A 15,745-nucleotide genomic window follows, 5' to 3' on the forward strand; every position below is an offset into this window, starting at 1 on the left:
GACAGATGACACCGAGAGCCAGAAGTGAATGAAGGCATTTTACACTCATTTTGCACAGCTGTAAGTGGTTGTACAAGAGAGCAGGCAATGGAGTGTCAGGTGCTTTGAGTGCTGAGATGAGCAATGTTCATCTTCATTTTTTAACAGATGTTTCTTAGCAGCAACATCCGATGTTTGCAGGCCAAATTCTTTTGTTGTCAGCACAGATCAAAGCATCTCCAAGATGTTTGTTGCAGAAGATATCTAAAATTTATATTTGACGGGAAATATAGGTACAAAATTAGGGCTTGGGTGAAATCTGGAGATGACTTTATTGACATCGTACAACCCAGGTTCAGAGTCACTCTAACTTACAGCAATTTCATCTAAATACCCACAAATGGGATTTTTGCAGTCAGAATATTTGAAGCTCCTCATTCCAGCAAGCTTTCCAAACTCAGGGGACTGTAGCTTTTCAACTGTATCTTTTCAGTCTTAGGGATCAAGATAGCTCCATTAATGCCAGCCTTACACCTTGAAAAACCCCCTTCCCCTTTTACATCCCTCACATATTGTGGACTGTACTGTATACGTAGATTCAGTCAGTGTTGCTGTTTTGCTAGCTTTACTCCACTGAGTAAGCTCAGGCTGGCATTGAGGCTCTAGCCATCATACAACCCCCAGAAGAAAGAATAGTTTCTTTTTGTGTGAAATCTTGGTTTGTTATATTAGAAAGTATCAATTCACCATCCCAACCTAATTAACTTCTGGGGAGAGAATGGCATTTGTCTTCTGTTTCTTTGCATGGAGTGCAAAGTCTGATAAAATGTATTACTCTGTTGTGGATAGGATGAGGTTTGCATGGGAGAAGGAATTCTCTGAAATAATGAGCACATGGAAACCCTCTTCATATATCCCACTCCCTCCCCGCCCCCGCCACAACCCCATCTTGTGTTGTCAACTTTTAGGAAAAACTCTGGAAGAAGTTACTACTAATTTACTTTCACTTCACTAGACTTCTGCTTTCAAATCAGCAGGAGGCCTTTCAGTAAACCAGTCAGTCACTGAGATGCTTTGCCCTGTAGAAATCCTAAGCACAGTGAATTGTTCTCTTGCTCTGATTTTGTTGTGTTTTTTTTTTTTCTTAGAATGGTAAAGTTAAATTTTTCAAATGCTCTGTTTAAGGTTGTACATCTCCAGATAACGGTGGCTGTAGTCAGATATGTTCTTCCCTAAGCCCGTCCTCCTGGGAGTGTGCTTGTTTTCCTGGATATAAGCTTCAGCGAGACAGAAAGCACTGCACTGCTATAGGTCTGTATCTTGGTATGCCTGCATATTTCTGCCAGTAAAAGCAAAACCATTTTAGAGTCCTTTAAAGTCGATTGCATAACTGGGATCCATTTTTGCGCTGGTTTTAGGTTACTTTGTGAAACTTGGGAAGTATTAGTTGTTTGGAAAAATAACCTATTTTGAAAATACATCAGAACAAGCACCAGGGTATGATTCGGTCTCCCTCACAGAAGATCCAGTTTAACCAACTTCTGCATTTCATCTGGGCTCCGGTACTGCAGAAGTCTGTCTGCAGTATTCAGGTTGTTGTACCTTCATATGTATACGTGGCTGTAGTTTCTGCCCAGCGTTACAGAATTGGGATTCAGGTGTTCACATTTGGAGAACAGGGTAGGGAATAGTCTGTTGAAGGACCTTCCCTGCAAGGATATTTCTCTTCCCCTGGCCTCAGGAAGCCCAAATACTTGATGTGTGTGTTTGGATCCCAGACCCTTCTGTTTCTTCTGAGAAAAGGGCAGACCTTGGTAAGCAGCAAGTTATAAGAAATTGCATGAGAGAGGGGAGGAAAGAGAAGTTTGTGATTTGTTTCTGGAATAAGGGAAAAGCTTTATTTTTTGGCAGATGGCATTTTTTTGCTTTTGCTGTGAAAGGCTTCTAATGCGCAAAAGTCAAGTGTTCTGGCATTTATGGTAATGCTGTGAAATGCAGAGGGAAAATTGTCTTGAGGCTAAGTCACCAGCGTGAAAAGCTGCAGGGCTAGTGACTGCCTTTATCACAAATTTTGAGGCTGATCTGGGGCAAGGCACTGATGCTGAAAACCTATATTCATGTTTATCTTTGATTTCTGAGGCAAGTGGAATGTAGGACAAGGGCCTTCATTTCTTTGTGCTTCTCCTCCTCATTTTGTCTTCTACCATTACTTACAATGTTAGCTAGTTAGCAATGCAGGCTAGAGATTGCTTTAAATCTACTGGAATTAACATATGTGCAAATTTTCATTGACAGGTCCTAAGCCATTTTTGTTATTTGCAAATGGCCAAGATATCCGCCAGATCAGTTTTGATGGAACAGATTACGCAAGTTTACTTGACTGGCAGATGGGAATAGTCTTAGCACTGGACTCTGACCCGGTGGAAAATAAGGTAAGGCATTAAAAATGAGAGGATTTTGAAGTGTCACAAGGACAAATGGATTGGGCTTTCATGTGCCGTAACCTTTCTGCTGTCAGTGATCCAGATTACACGTTGTGCTGCTCGTTGTTCTGTTGCCTGTCCCAGAGCACAACTGGTACAGGATGCCAAACACTGTTGAGGAGATTCATCCTTTACTTACCAACTGAATGTGTTTTGTACATTTACATGGCTAATTCACAGAGAATTTGGATTTCTAAATTCACTTCAAGCATGATTTCAACTTCAAAGAACTGTTGTGTGATTGATAGTTTTCTCCCTTAAGATTTCAGTACTGTATTCCGGAAATATATTGTGGGGTTTTTTTCACTGGGTAGCTGTAAAAGCAACAGTATCTTTCTTTCTGTACAGCTACATCCCACGATCCCTACTAAATGTGGGAATAATCTTAACAGAATCACTTTCCATGTCCTGACATTGTTGAACAAAACTGCTGAGCACTCGCTGGGTTTATTACTCTTAAAAAATGTAGTCTTTGTATTACAAGATACTGCTGTTGGAAACGGGAGTCTTCTCTGCCTAAAGAGCTGGTTGTCTGTGTGGCCGCATCCCAGTGCCCTACTCCTTGCCTGTAGAGTTGGGAAGAACAGGAGTTCAGCTGTGCTTTGCTAAACCTTCTGTGGCAGATAGTTGTTTCTTTCGCATGGTGAGACTTATTTACACTGTAAAGGCGTTACCAAAAGGTACTGGATGGTACAGTGAAAGCTGATGAGGAGCTCAGTTAACTTGCTGGAAACATCTCAAAGCCTGGACAGACAAATGCGAACATTACCAGTTCTGCGTTATAGGAGGATCGTTTCAGGCGCTGCTGGAACATCGCCACTTGCTCCTGAAATAGGGCCCTGCTGGGGAACTAGCAGTTGTTGTGTGTTGTGCCAAATGTGAATCAGGTGTGCCGGTGATGCTGGGCATGCATCCCTGTTCCAGTTCCATAGGGAGCTCTGCATGACGGAGAGTGATGGTGAGGTGATGGTGGTGGGCACGGTGGGCCAGCCAGGCTGCTGCCGTCTGGTCCGGGCAGTAAAGAACTGAGCTGCAAGGTAAATTAGCTCAGCATCGTTCTGTGCTCCCATGGTAATTGAATTAGCTGGTTTAATGCTAAAGGCCTCCCTCCTGCTTTGTTTGGCCTCATGGTTAGCATCAAAACAAAGTTATTGGTTTTGTTGTCACCATTTGCAAAGAAAACCTCAGCATTACTTTGCGTATGATTCTGCCCTACGGTGCTTGGGTCCCTCTGGATATCAAATACAAGACAAATTTTTTTTCCTCATCCGTGGAAAACACAAACCTAGTTTCCCCACCAGCAAAGAACTTTTATTTTGACCCAAAACAGAGAAGCCTCTTATGGAAATGTTAGAGCCTTACAGAATAGACACCTGGTAGAAAATTAAGATAAGTGCAGGCTGAAAGAGGAAAAAAAATAGAGGCAAATTATGTAATGTTCCTTTTCCCTTCCCAGCTCCTTGACACACATACACTACTACTCTCTTCTCCCTGCTCCTCCCTTTTTTAAAATGAGCAGCCAGTGAGATGATAACATGCTGCTTTTTGCCTGCTCCTACTTTTGCTTCCTCAGCTGTGCTTCACATGAGGTAGCTGCTCGCTGAAACAAAACCAAAGGATATTCAGAGGGCTGTATATAGGGCAACCAGGATTTACAGCTAAGCACAAGCTGCCTGTAGGAGTCATCCTGGTTGAAGGATAAGTGCCTTTTTATTTGATCAGGGATCACAGGTTACCTGTGCAGCTTTTTGTGAATAAATAGTTCAGAGAACTTGCAAGATGAAAAAGTGATTTTAGAAGTGCAACTATTAGACAAGGGAAATAGAGCAGAAAGTGAGATGGGAACTAATAACACCTCATCTGTTATTTCTTCACAGATTTACTTTGCCCACACCGCCTTGAAATGGATAGAACGAGCTAATCTGGATGGCTCAAATCGTGAAAAAGTTATTCATGAAGCTATAGATATACCCGAAGGTCTTGCTGTGGACTGGATTAACCGTAAATTGTATTGGACAGACAGAGGGTACATGCTCCACAGTGCATTTATGTTGAAGCATGCCATAAAATATTTGGAATAAATGACTGGTGATACAGAAATAGCTGAGCTATCACTCTAAATTCAGTAACGCTTCACATTCTGATTGGGTAGCTGTAATCTCAAGTATATACAGTTGGAAGGTTCTTTAAAACTGAAATGCTGGAATTGAGTCTGCTATCGTATTTTTGTCTTTGTCTCCCCAAGATGCAAGGGTTTGGACTCAGTTGCAAGGAATCTAAAGCATGTATTGCATATATACATATACGTATGTGCACATGTGCATATACATGTATACACTTCTATTTATATACATTCACTGCATGTATCTATATAGGTATATGTTTATATCTATCTATATATACACATATATATATAAAAAAAAATAGTAAGTATTACTGCACCAAGTACATCTTGGGCAGAAGTCAGCACTGTTGACAGCTAGAATCATGCCCCTTTAAGCTAATGGAGAGTCTTTGTCAATTATCTCTGATAAAAGAGGAATAACCACTGGCAGACAATATGACTTCACATTTCAGCTGGTACCTAACCTTACATGCAGAGAGAAACAAAATTGACCTTTGGTGAAAAGGCAGTATCAGATCAGAACACGTAATGAAGACTCCTTGAAGGGCGACCATGAGGTTTCAGTATGACCCATAATTTATTAGTCAATAAAAAATAGGTTTGAATGTCCAGATCACCCTCCTTCTCCTTTTTAAATATGCTGCTAGTCCACTTCCTTGCTATTAGGACAATCTTGTCTACACAATTGTACTCCTGTATAAATATGCCAGTGAAATGGGAAACTGTGGTGCTCCTCTCTGTAAGACAAGAGTCAAGGGTAAAGCTGTGAATTTGTGTCTGCCTCTTCCTTCTCGCTCGCTGCATTTACCTGTTTGTATTCCACAATTGCACGAATGTATTTCTCCTCCCATCTTTGTGTGGCCTCGCTTTGCAGGTTCGGATAGGCATGGAAGGCTGTAGGCTTGCTTTCAAGTAGAGGCTGATATTTGTTTGGCAGAGTGAAGTTTGTAGGAATAAGTACAGTTTTCTGGAAAAAAGTTGGATTGGGAGATTGGCAATGTAGATTCTATACTTGACTCTGCCATAGATTTTATGAGTGATCATAAAGACCTTAGCTTCATTCTTTCCTGTAAAATAGATATAATATGTAAAATGCTTGGTGATTTCTGGATGAAAAATGCTATGTAAAAGTACTATTTAAAAAAATTCTTTATACATTTGATAATACCATTCAGTCAGGAGCTTGTTTTCCTCCTGACTCCCTTTAAAGCTAACATTTATCTATTAGCAATCATACTTCCAACTCATTATTTGCCCAAAAAAGGAGAACCTCATGTCTCCTGCAGAGCAGCAGGTATTTTATCATCATGCCCTGGACCAGATAATGAGGCTGTAACATGAATTATTTGTTGATAAAACAACTAGACATCCCACATCAGCAGGATTACTTCCTGTCGTAAAGTTATTCGTTACAGTTTTGTGCTAAACTAAAGCAATGCAAAAACTTATTACGTTCTGCCTGAGAAGGTAATTAAAAAGATAGCAAGGAGGACCTAACAGTGCCGTGTGTGTTGCAGGAAGGCATGCATCGAAAGGAGCAGTCTGAATGGAATGCAAAGAAAAATGATCATCTGGGAGGATATCTCCCAGCCCCGAGGGATTGCCATTCACCCATTTGCTAAGTAAGGAGTGATAAATACAATTCATTGTGTAATACTTGGGGAGGCTTTTTAAAAATGAGCGTGCCAGCCTTTCCCTTTTGGCAGTCAAAAAGTACATTAGTCTCATGTTAGGATAGTCATTGCCTTGCAGAGTTGTGTGAACTGCAATGTTTTATTGCTGGGTTTCTCTTGTGAGTTGGGATGTGTTCATTTCTCATACAGATTTAAAAGAATACCAGAAGCATTAAAGATATTGTATGCAGCTTAAACTAAAGAAAAACACGGACAACTGAAGTCACCCTGACAGTTGTAAGCACCACACTGCAAACTTTGATGATTCCTTATCTATTAGTTTGAAGAAGTTAGTCACTTTTAACCAATGGTGCTTACAAAGAATTTTTTTGGCATGTTTCAGTTTCTGAGGAAAAGTAAACCAAATCTACTGTTGTGGAGATTTGTTGATTTAAATGCACCTTATATCTTCTTATCTAGTGCTGAGATGATCAGAGGAGTTTTGGATGTTTAAACTCTTGATGAAATTCTGGCCATTGTAATCAATGGCAGAGCCCCATGGATTTCAGTCTATATGCCTGTAGTAGGATGATTTTAAATCTGTGGATTTTTTTTTTTTTTTTTTGATGCTCGTATCCTGCTGTAACTAAGTACTGATGAATGAAGGAGTGAGGCCGAGTTGGGGAGGGTATTTTGTTAGTTTCACTCTGGACATAAAAGTTCTGAAAGAGTAGAAGTTGAACATGATAGAGACATTTTGCAGGAAAACTTTTAAGAACGTTCAGGGAGATTGTTTATTAGAATTATTGGTAGAGGCAAAGGCTACAAGGGGAAAAGGAGGAGGAAACATCACTAAAACCTTCCGTATTAGAAAGTTAATGGTGAAAGGAGGAACAGACATTGTAGCAATGTCCATAATTATAAAGTCAGTATTAAAAAGGGATCTGAGACACAATTAATTTTATTGAAAACACTGATCCCTGCATTGGCTACCGCAAAACTGCTGATGTAAATAAAGCTACATGAATCTGTGGGTTATTTCAGTAAACCTGACACAGGCAGCTGATGCCTGGGCAGACTGGAGTCCAAACTCCAGGAGTAATTTGTGGTTTTGGCTATCCCCATTTTGAGCTGCCATCTAGCACTGTCTGTTTGTTGAAAAACAGTAAGTTAGTGAGTAGCGCTCAGGACTCTAGAGAGAGACTCTGAGAATCATGATTTTATTAAAAGAATAAAAGAAGCTGGGCCTGATACTGCTTTATTTTTTTAAAACAAAATAACCTGAGGACTCTTGCTGGTTTTCCATGGGTGGTGGGTAATTTTGGTTCCATTTGTGCGTTGTTACACCCTTGTTTAGACAAGGGACTGGCTAATGCATCATCTTCTGTTGTCTGGGTTTGCTAAACCGCTATCAGCAGTCATGTGGAAAATGCAAAAAGCAGATAGGAAGAGTTGGCAGTTTTGTGCCAATGAACAGTGCGGGGTTTCTGCATAAGTCCCACTGTAATCACCTGGAGTCTTATGGCAAGTGTGAAAAGATCAGCAGCCAATATATTTGCTTGAAGTGTGCGCTTTTTCTCATATGCCTCAGGCCTCTGATCTGATCTTTCTGCTTTGAAAGAACTCTGTGGAGAGGAGGGCAAACATTTACTTACTGACTTCCTGTATGTATTTTGTTTTCTAAAGGAGATTATTCTGGACTGACATGGGGGTTAATCCCCAGATTGACAGCTCTTCATTAGAAGGCATCGATCGCCAGGTTATAGCCAGCAGTGGTCTGGTGTGGCCCAGTGGAATAACTCTCGACTACTTAGCTGACAAGGTGTACTGGTGTGACGCTAAGCAGTCGGTGGTCGAGAGCGCAAACCTGGACGGTTCTGGTCGTCGAATTCTTGCACAGAATGATGTAGGTGAGGCTTTGGCATTGATAATTACCTACTGCTGCTTGTCAGTGTGCATGCGTATCTGCATATGTGTATGTGAATTACTGGCCAGCAACTGTGTTGTGTATCCCATGCAATTCTGTGTTGACGTTAATGGCATCACTTAGTTCTTCCTTCTGTTACCCAGTTGACTTTTATTTATTAATTTTAGCAAAAGAACACCTTTCTAACACTCTCTGCTTTTACTAATCAGCCACTTGGCATTGTATAGAGAACTTCTCTGGCTTCACAGAAAAATAAAAGGAAAAAGTTAAAAATGTGGTTTGCTTGTTCCATGCATGGCTGCTTAGTGTAATTCAGGTTTTGCTATGTTTATTACACCAGTGAGTTATATTGGCGTAAGCTGGAAGAGAATTAATCTTGGCCATTAAGGTCCTTGAGCACCAAACCTACATCTGCATAGTGTTGAACACTGGGGTGATTGTAAATACACAATAGACACTAAATGGAAAAATGATTTATGCAGTATGCTGGTAGTTGTTATGGCTGAGATTTCTATTGTTTGACACACAGCTGTGTTGTTCTGGAGCAAGAGAACAGAAGTATTAGCAATGAGGAACTGACGTTGTACTACATCTAAAGTAAACCGTGTGTTTAAGAATCTCATACATGGCAAATTAGTTTCTGGAGAGGACAATTCCCTTTGTGCATCGTATCTCTCTGGGGACCTTTTTGTAGGTGTGCATACAAGACAAGGACAGAATGAGGACTCTTGGCTCAATACCGTGATTGCCATGGGTAAAGACGTGACGGGTACTCTGTTAAGCAGCTGCTGTTCTAGTCTGTGCTCTGGGAAGGCTTATGTTCGTCTCCTAAAACAGTTGCCCTCCCACTTGCTTGAAGGTGAGCGGAGTGAGGTCTTGGAGGGAGCAGTGTTCTCCAGTTCATAAGACATCAAAGCCCTGAGCAGAGTGACTTCCCAGCCTTCCTCGCTTTTCCCCTGCTGCACAGATTCTGCTGTAGGCTCCACCTCGCAACTGATCTGCAGAGGAGGACCTTGAAGCCTGTTGAAAGTTGCCCTTTGTTTCTCCACAAGGAATGAGACAGTGTCTTACGGGGAGAAAATAGAGAAGGAGAGCTTGGAGTGCTGGAGAAACACAGGGTATGGGAAAGGAGGTAGGCTTGGAGCAGTGATATGGCTGTTTGGAGGTGGGAGAAAAGGGTTTCAACACCTGTATGGAAAGACGTGAAGGAGATGAAGTGCAGACCTGTAGGGGTATGAATTTAGAGAGGCAGACAGACTTGGTATCCTGATGTTTTGCTAATGCTGTTAGTGAGACCAGAATTCAGCTTCTGTTCTTGGAGAGCCGTACACTGGAGGTCGGGAAGGTGGCACCTCTTCACAGGCATTCTGCTGTAACATGAATTTTATTCCAGCAGCTCCCTCTAGTGCCCCTGTGCTGAGCCTTCAGTATAGCTGCATGCAAAATAGGTCACATTTCTTCTATTCTTCTAACCTCTTTTTCAACTGTAAGTAAAACAGCCTGTAGGCACCTGCCCAAGGCAGCGAGCAACACAACCAGTCCTTTTGTTTATGTAATGGGTCAGGTTTGCACTGGTGTGGAAAAGGGTCATGTAATTATTAATTTTTCTGTTCCTACTATCTCCATTGATGACACTACACTTCTATTTGTAATCCTTAATGTATTTGTAAGTGAAGAGGTTAAGGAATTGCTGGTCAAAGCGGGGTGTTGTTTGTTGATAGTGCAAGCTATAGATCCTAAAATTTTGAGTAAATGTTTGGATAGGGACAGTATCTAGATCTTGCGCTGGTTGCTCAAATTTCATGGAAGGAAAAACGAAGAACCATGCCCAGCAATTAAGCATGGTTCAGTGAAGGTAGTGAAGTGCTAAATGAATAACATATACTCTTCAACTTAACACTTAAGAATGCTTAAACAATGTCTTAGAAGTTTTCTTATGTAGGAGTGGGTTTTTTCAGTTTATTTGTGATGTGTATTTAAGATACACAATACACCAACACATACTCCTTCACCAAGGTTCTAATTTATCTGTTGTTTTGTTGCTTGGCTTTGATTTTTTTTTTTATTCTTTTTTTTTTTTTTTTTAAAACTAATACCTTTTGGTATGAAAATTTGGGAAATTAAACATCATCTACTTGAGGTCTGCTTCAAAACACAGAAACACAGATCATAAAATCATGTGCCCTAAAACATACCTTTCAGAGGGGCTGAGACTGCAGTGGTACAAAGTGAGGTGCACATTCAGACTAGAGCAAAGCAAACCCATTTCAGTGAGAAAGCGCGCACTCTGAAACCAGGTGGACATCCATGGAAGAACAGTGTGTTCTGTTGCAAAAAACTTGCCCAAAGGCTATCTTGAAAGCAGGAGATTTCTAAATGTATAGAAGGAATGCATAGTCCCATATGGACTAATGACAATTTTCTATCACAACAGAGATATTAAAAAGAGTCAGAATCATTTTGCAAAGATCTTTGTATCTATAAGTATGTCTGCCCTTATATATGAAATTGCCCTTTGGATTCTGAATTGCTGAGCTTCTTTCGGGAAGTCAAACCAAGGATCTGAGTTTTCATACTGCAGATAATGCTACGCGACCAAGGAAAAATTGCTGTACTCTGAACTTGGGGTGGAATTTCTCTCACCTACTGTTAGTCATGTAAGTGTTAGGTGTCGGCTCTAAGCTGGTGTCCAGGTTCCTGTTGCAATCAGTGAAAAGAGAGGAAGCTGCCCGGATGATCTATTGCATCCCATGGTTTGTGTTAGCTGTTACTGTTAGTTAGCTGGCTAACAGACAGTGACTAACTAGTCACAGCCTACTGCTGCTGGTTAGCCAAAGTGAGGAAAATTAATTCCACTCTTGGATTTTGCATTGTGATGAATTGGCTATGAATCTCTGTGTATATTTATATGTACGTGTGGACTGCTGTATTGCACTTGTGTGTACTTTTGGCACTTACAGAGACCACCACACACAGGCTTTGGGGCTCTACCGTGAGTCCGTGCCTATAGTATCTGTAGCTTCCAGGCTGCCCCGTGCCAGTACTCTCATGCAGGATGACACATGCCGTGAGTTCCTCTCCTCCCTGTTATGAGAAGACAACAAAAGGAGCTGTGTACCTCAGCAGCTCTGTACTGGGTCACTTACTGGCAGAGGAAGAAGGCATTCCACTTCTGAGAGGCTGGTCCCAATGCTGCTTCAAGAAATGATCATATCTGAGGTAGAAGCATCTTGTGAACCTGATCTGGTTGGAGGTCACAGCAGTGTAGAGACTGTACTGAGCCAGGCAAGTGTCATCACCTCCTCTGCTAAGAGCATAAGTAACATGTGCTCATGGTCCATCATTCCTGGATGCTTATCCCTCCCCACGAGACACCAAAGTGGAGAAGTGGCTATGGCTATGCCGCTGTGTTAGAAGTAGACCTGTATGCAGATACTGCTTTTGTTTATGTGGTTTCTTGTGTGTGTTCTACAGATGTGGAAATGAGAAATCTCATTTCTTTGTAGGCCATCCTTTTGATGTAGCGGTGTTTGAGGATCACCTTTGGTTTTCTGACTGGGCTAGGCCATCACTAATGAGGGTGGACAAGAAGACCGGCCAAAACAGGGTACGTCTTCGAGGCAGCATGCTGAGACCCTCATCAATGGTTGTAGTTCATCCTTTGGCGAAACCAGGTATACTGCAAAAATTAAGCAGTCATTCCCTTCCAGCCTCCTCTTATTCACTGATATCAGTAGAATAGATGCCCTTGGGGAGAGGATTATCTTCTCAGAAATAGGCTCTTTAAAAGGCCTTGCATAGTCAGGCTGGCATTTATTGAAAGCATCATCTGGGCATGTGTCCCAGGAATGCTAACAGATTCTGTATATTTATGTTCATGCCCAAGAATAGATGCTGATCAATTGCCACGAGGCTACCATAGTCTTCTAAATCCTATTTATCCTAGTTTATTAGCACCCCTCACACACACAAATAATAACAAATGACAGGGAGAAAGATTTTGTAAGATTTATTAGTTTTGGATCAAATAATTTGATTTTCTGTTGGGAACAATATCCCTGTAAGCAGAAAAAAGTAATTCAATAGACCACGCTTGAGAGAAGGTAATCACAGGTTCCCTATGCCCTTGTAATGTTCTTTCAGGGAATGTTAGGACTCTAAATATTAAAGGAGAAATCATAAAGGAAATTAAAAAACCAAAAGTGTTACAGTTATTAGATGGAGAGTATGCAAATCGGCTTTCCTGCCAGAGGCTAGGTGATAATATCTATACTTTACTAAATGCATCTGTTTATAATTAAAAAAAAAAAAAAAAAAAAGGTGTTCTAGTTTTTGTCAGCCCTTGTTCTTTTTCCAACTGCTTCAACTCTCCACAGCTAAAAGGAGATGTTGACCGAAGAAGCAGCTTGTTAAGTTGCCTGTTTTTCTGCATTAGGGGCAAATCCTTGCCTTTATGAGAATGGAGGCTGTGATCAGATCTGTGAAAACAATTTTGGAGTTGCCCACTGCGTGTGCCATCCAGGATTTGGGAAAACTCAAGATGGAAAAACCTGTCGTGCTCTGGATGCTTCCAACACAACAGCAGGTACAATTTCCCCAAACCTTTGGGGATCCTGACAGATAGCGTTGGAAAATATTCACCTTGCCCTACATAATGAACACTGGTTTCTCTGAAGAATGAAAACATTGAGGTGTTGTCCTGGGGCAATAGCATGTTGTCTGACCATTGTAATTTTTCCCTTGGCATGTTAGCAGTAAGAGAGATGTGTCCAGTGCTGACAAGTATTGTCAGCAATGAGTTGCATTCCATGTCTTTTGTATTTGAGAAAATCCACCAGTGAGGGGTTTTAGGAATAATTTGAGGCCAGAAATGGGCTAGTCTGAGAGGATACTGACATCTATTTTAAAGGGAAACCACTGTGATTGTTGGAAAGTAGACAAGTCATAAAAAATCAGGAAGTTAGTTCAGTAGGTTTAAATAGTCTGTGTCACTTTTTTCGTGTCTTTTTCAGGAAGAGTCTCTGTGCCCAAGGAGGTAGTGCCGATGCCAACACCAGAGACCTTGCTCCAGAGCACACAAAGCAGCGGGATATTCAAGGATATGGACAGTGAGGAAAAGCAGAAAATCAGCATTTTGTTGATGGCTGAAATCATGGTATCAGGTAGAGTCTGATGATTGTCTTCCTGCTGTTTATTGTGAGGCTCTAAACAGATTTATGGAACAGAAAGAAATCATAGGCGTTAAAGGAAGAAAAGCTTAGTATCAAGACTGGTGGCATTCATGCTCTTAACCCTTTTACGAGAAGTTGGGTCTATGCAATTATGCCAGATAGGACTGCTTTGTTGTTTGCCTCCATATTCCTTTGCTATGTCAACAAAACTTGAGAATATTATCCAGGTCTAGCGAACAAATGTTTCTAATCTGGAACACTTGTGAAAGTGTCTCCCTTAGATTTTATAAGTGTATTAAGTTGCTCTGAACAAGATTGCAGTAAAACCATTGAATTCTACATGTGTTCGATGACACTAGATCATTACATTGTGCAATAGGTTTTGCATACAATATTCAGAAATCCTGATACTAAATGACACTTCAACTCCATCTAGACAAAGACGACAGCTCTAATGATTGTATTGGCTTGTCATCATTAACCCCGGAGAGCTATGTTTCAAACTTTGACTGTATGTTCTCGTTTTCTTGTTAGTTTTTTGTTTGTTTGTTTGGTGTTTTTTTTTTTTATATATACAGTACCTCCTTTGATCTGTCCAAATGCATCTAGTGTTTTTTTTTGGTTTTGTTTATGCTATAGATCAAGATGACTGCACTGCACTAGAATGTGGTGTCAATGCACAGTGTGTTTTGCTGGAAGATGGTGCTGTGTGCCAGTGTTTGAAAGGATTTACCAGGAAGGGAAAATCATGCTATGGTAATAAAAGACATTAGTACAACCTTCTGGAAAACTGTAGATTGGGGGAGTGGAAGAAAATTTATCTTTTTTCACATTGGCAGCTCTGCTGCATGAGCTGTCAAAGAAAGGTCAATGGTATTGCTTGTTTTGAAAGCAGAGAGCACGCGAGATGAAATGGCTAATTATCACATGCCTTATGTTCCCCTGAGTCATGAATATTAATCCTATTAATATTAACAAGCAGTATTGAGGATAATAAGAATAAAAGCATAATGTATTTATTTGTAAAAATTGCCTAATTATAAAAGCTCAGTCTATAGGCATGAGAGTTGATGTATAATTTAGAAGTATGTATTAAGGAATCTCTTAAAAATTAGTATTCCTGATATAATGTTTATATCAAAGTGCTGCTCTTGTTTCTTTCTAGCACTAGAGAGAGACTCTAACAATCAGACAACACATTGCTGAGAGTGGTCTTTCAGTTTTTGGACTTGCATACAACATAAATGGAAGCACTTTGTTCTCTCACAAAGACCAAGACAGGAAGGCATTAGAAACAGAACAACTGACCATTTGGTGGCTAAGCGTGAAGACTCCCAGGAGTCTATGTAGCCATAGAAAGGAAAAAAAAATTGGAATGTGAAATGGATGTAAACTTTTTTTTCATTGTGGTACCTTTTGGTTCTTTTAAGCTTATGTGTTCTTTCTCTAAACAAAGATTCTCTCTGAGTAGAGTTTAAGAATATAAGGCTAGTTTTGAATAGGATCGTTCCTTCCAAATGGGATTTTTCTTGAAGCATGTGGTCTTTGTGGAACCTCTAGGTCTCCAGTTGAAAATAGCTGGTTGACTGTCTTAGGCTTTTTAGAACATCTCCATCGAATTTCATACCAAGACCACAAAGCCCTTAACTTCCCATGTGCTTCAGACGCCCAAATGACAAGTGACAGCATAGTCTGAGGGAGATTCATGATGTAGACATTTCTTTTTATCGATTTACCTGATGGTTGCATGACCCATGTATCCCGTCTCCTTGTTTTGTCTCACAGATGTTGATGAGTGTGCTGTAAATATGGACCACTGTAATCGAAACGTGTCGGGCTGTATCAATACAGAAGGGGGCTACGTCTGTAAATGCCTGGAGGGCTACACTGGAGACGGAGTCCATTGCTACGGTACGGGCATGTGTGAGAGCTCTGCTGTGTCTGGAAGGCTGGGGCAGGATAAACAGGCAAGAGAATTGTCTTACGATTTGGGTTAGCCTTGCATCAAGCTGTGAGGCTGTCAAATGAGCTGTTCTGGTTCTTTTTGAAAAATCTAGTAGGGGGCACAGATCGTAACAGTGGCTCCTCTGGACAATTGACATTTATCATTTCTTCCTTTTTGATTCTTTCCTACTTGAAGTGTGGCAACCTCAGCAACTGATCAATATGGGAAGCCTGTAGTTGTCAGTGGATACCTCCTCTCAGTGTTTGCACTCTTTTTAGTAGCTGCAGCAGGAGAGAGAGGAAGAGTGAAGGGGAGGAGGGAAGTGGAGGTGAAGCAGTAGAGCTTTATTGGAAATCGTTGCCATGAATATAAACGAAAGCAGGTATTGAGTGTGTCATAATACTCATCAAATAATTCCAGGTCTGTTTAATAGGCATGAGGTTCAAGGTGTTGACATTGACAACTTGAGTACTTTTAGAGTCTTGTTAATAATCAGACCCAC

General features: G+C 40.8%; 1 protein-coding gene across 1 annotated transcript in view; it reads left to right on the forward strand.

Annotated features, from left to right (window-relative positions):
- Positions 1-1,164: 1,164 nt before the first annotated feature.
- Positions 1,165-15,745, forward strand: part of LOC104161084 (pro-epidermal growth factor-like) — a gene marked incomplete at its 5' end in the record, with an annotated part of 30,413 nt that continues 15,832 nt past the window's right edge. The window contains 10 exons of the mRNA XM_009699394.1: positions 1,165-1,290; positions 2,275-2,411; positions 4,340-4,488; positions 6,105-6,209; positions 7,887-8,110; positions 11,634-11,801; positions 12,563-12,712; positions 13,140-13,289; positions 13,938-14,054; positions 15,084-15,209. Coding sequence (XP_009697696.1) covers positions 1,165-1,290; positions 2,275-2,411; positions 4,340-4,488; positions 6,105-6,209; positions 7,887-8,110; positions 11,634-11,801; positions 12,563-12,712; positions 13,140-13,289; positions 13,938-14,054; positions 15,084-15,209 — 1,452 coding nt within the window. The remainder of the gene's footprint in view (positions 1,291-2,274; positions 2,412-4,339; positions 4,489-6,104; positions 6,210-7,886; positions 8,111-11,633; positions 11,802-12,562; positions 12,713-13,139; positions 13,290-13,937; positions 14,055-15,083; positions 15,210-15,745) is intronic.

Source organism: Cariama cristata, unplaced genomic scaffold (assembly GCF_000690535.1).
Source record: "Cariama cristata isolate BGI_N322 unplaced genomic scaffold, ASM69053v1 scaffold884, whole genome shotgun sequence".
Classification (NCBI taxonomy): domain Eukaryota; kingdom Metazoa; phylum Chordata; class Aves; order Cariamiformes; family Cariamidae; genus Cariama; species Cariama cristata.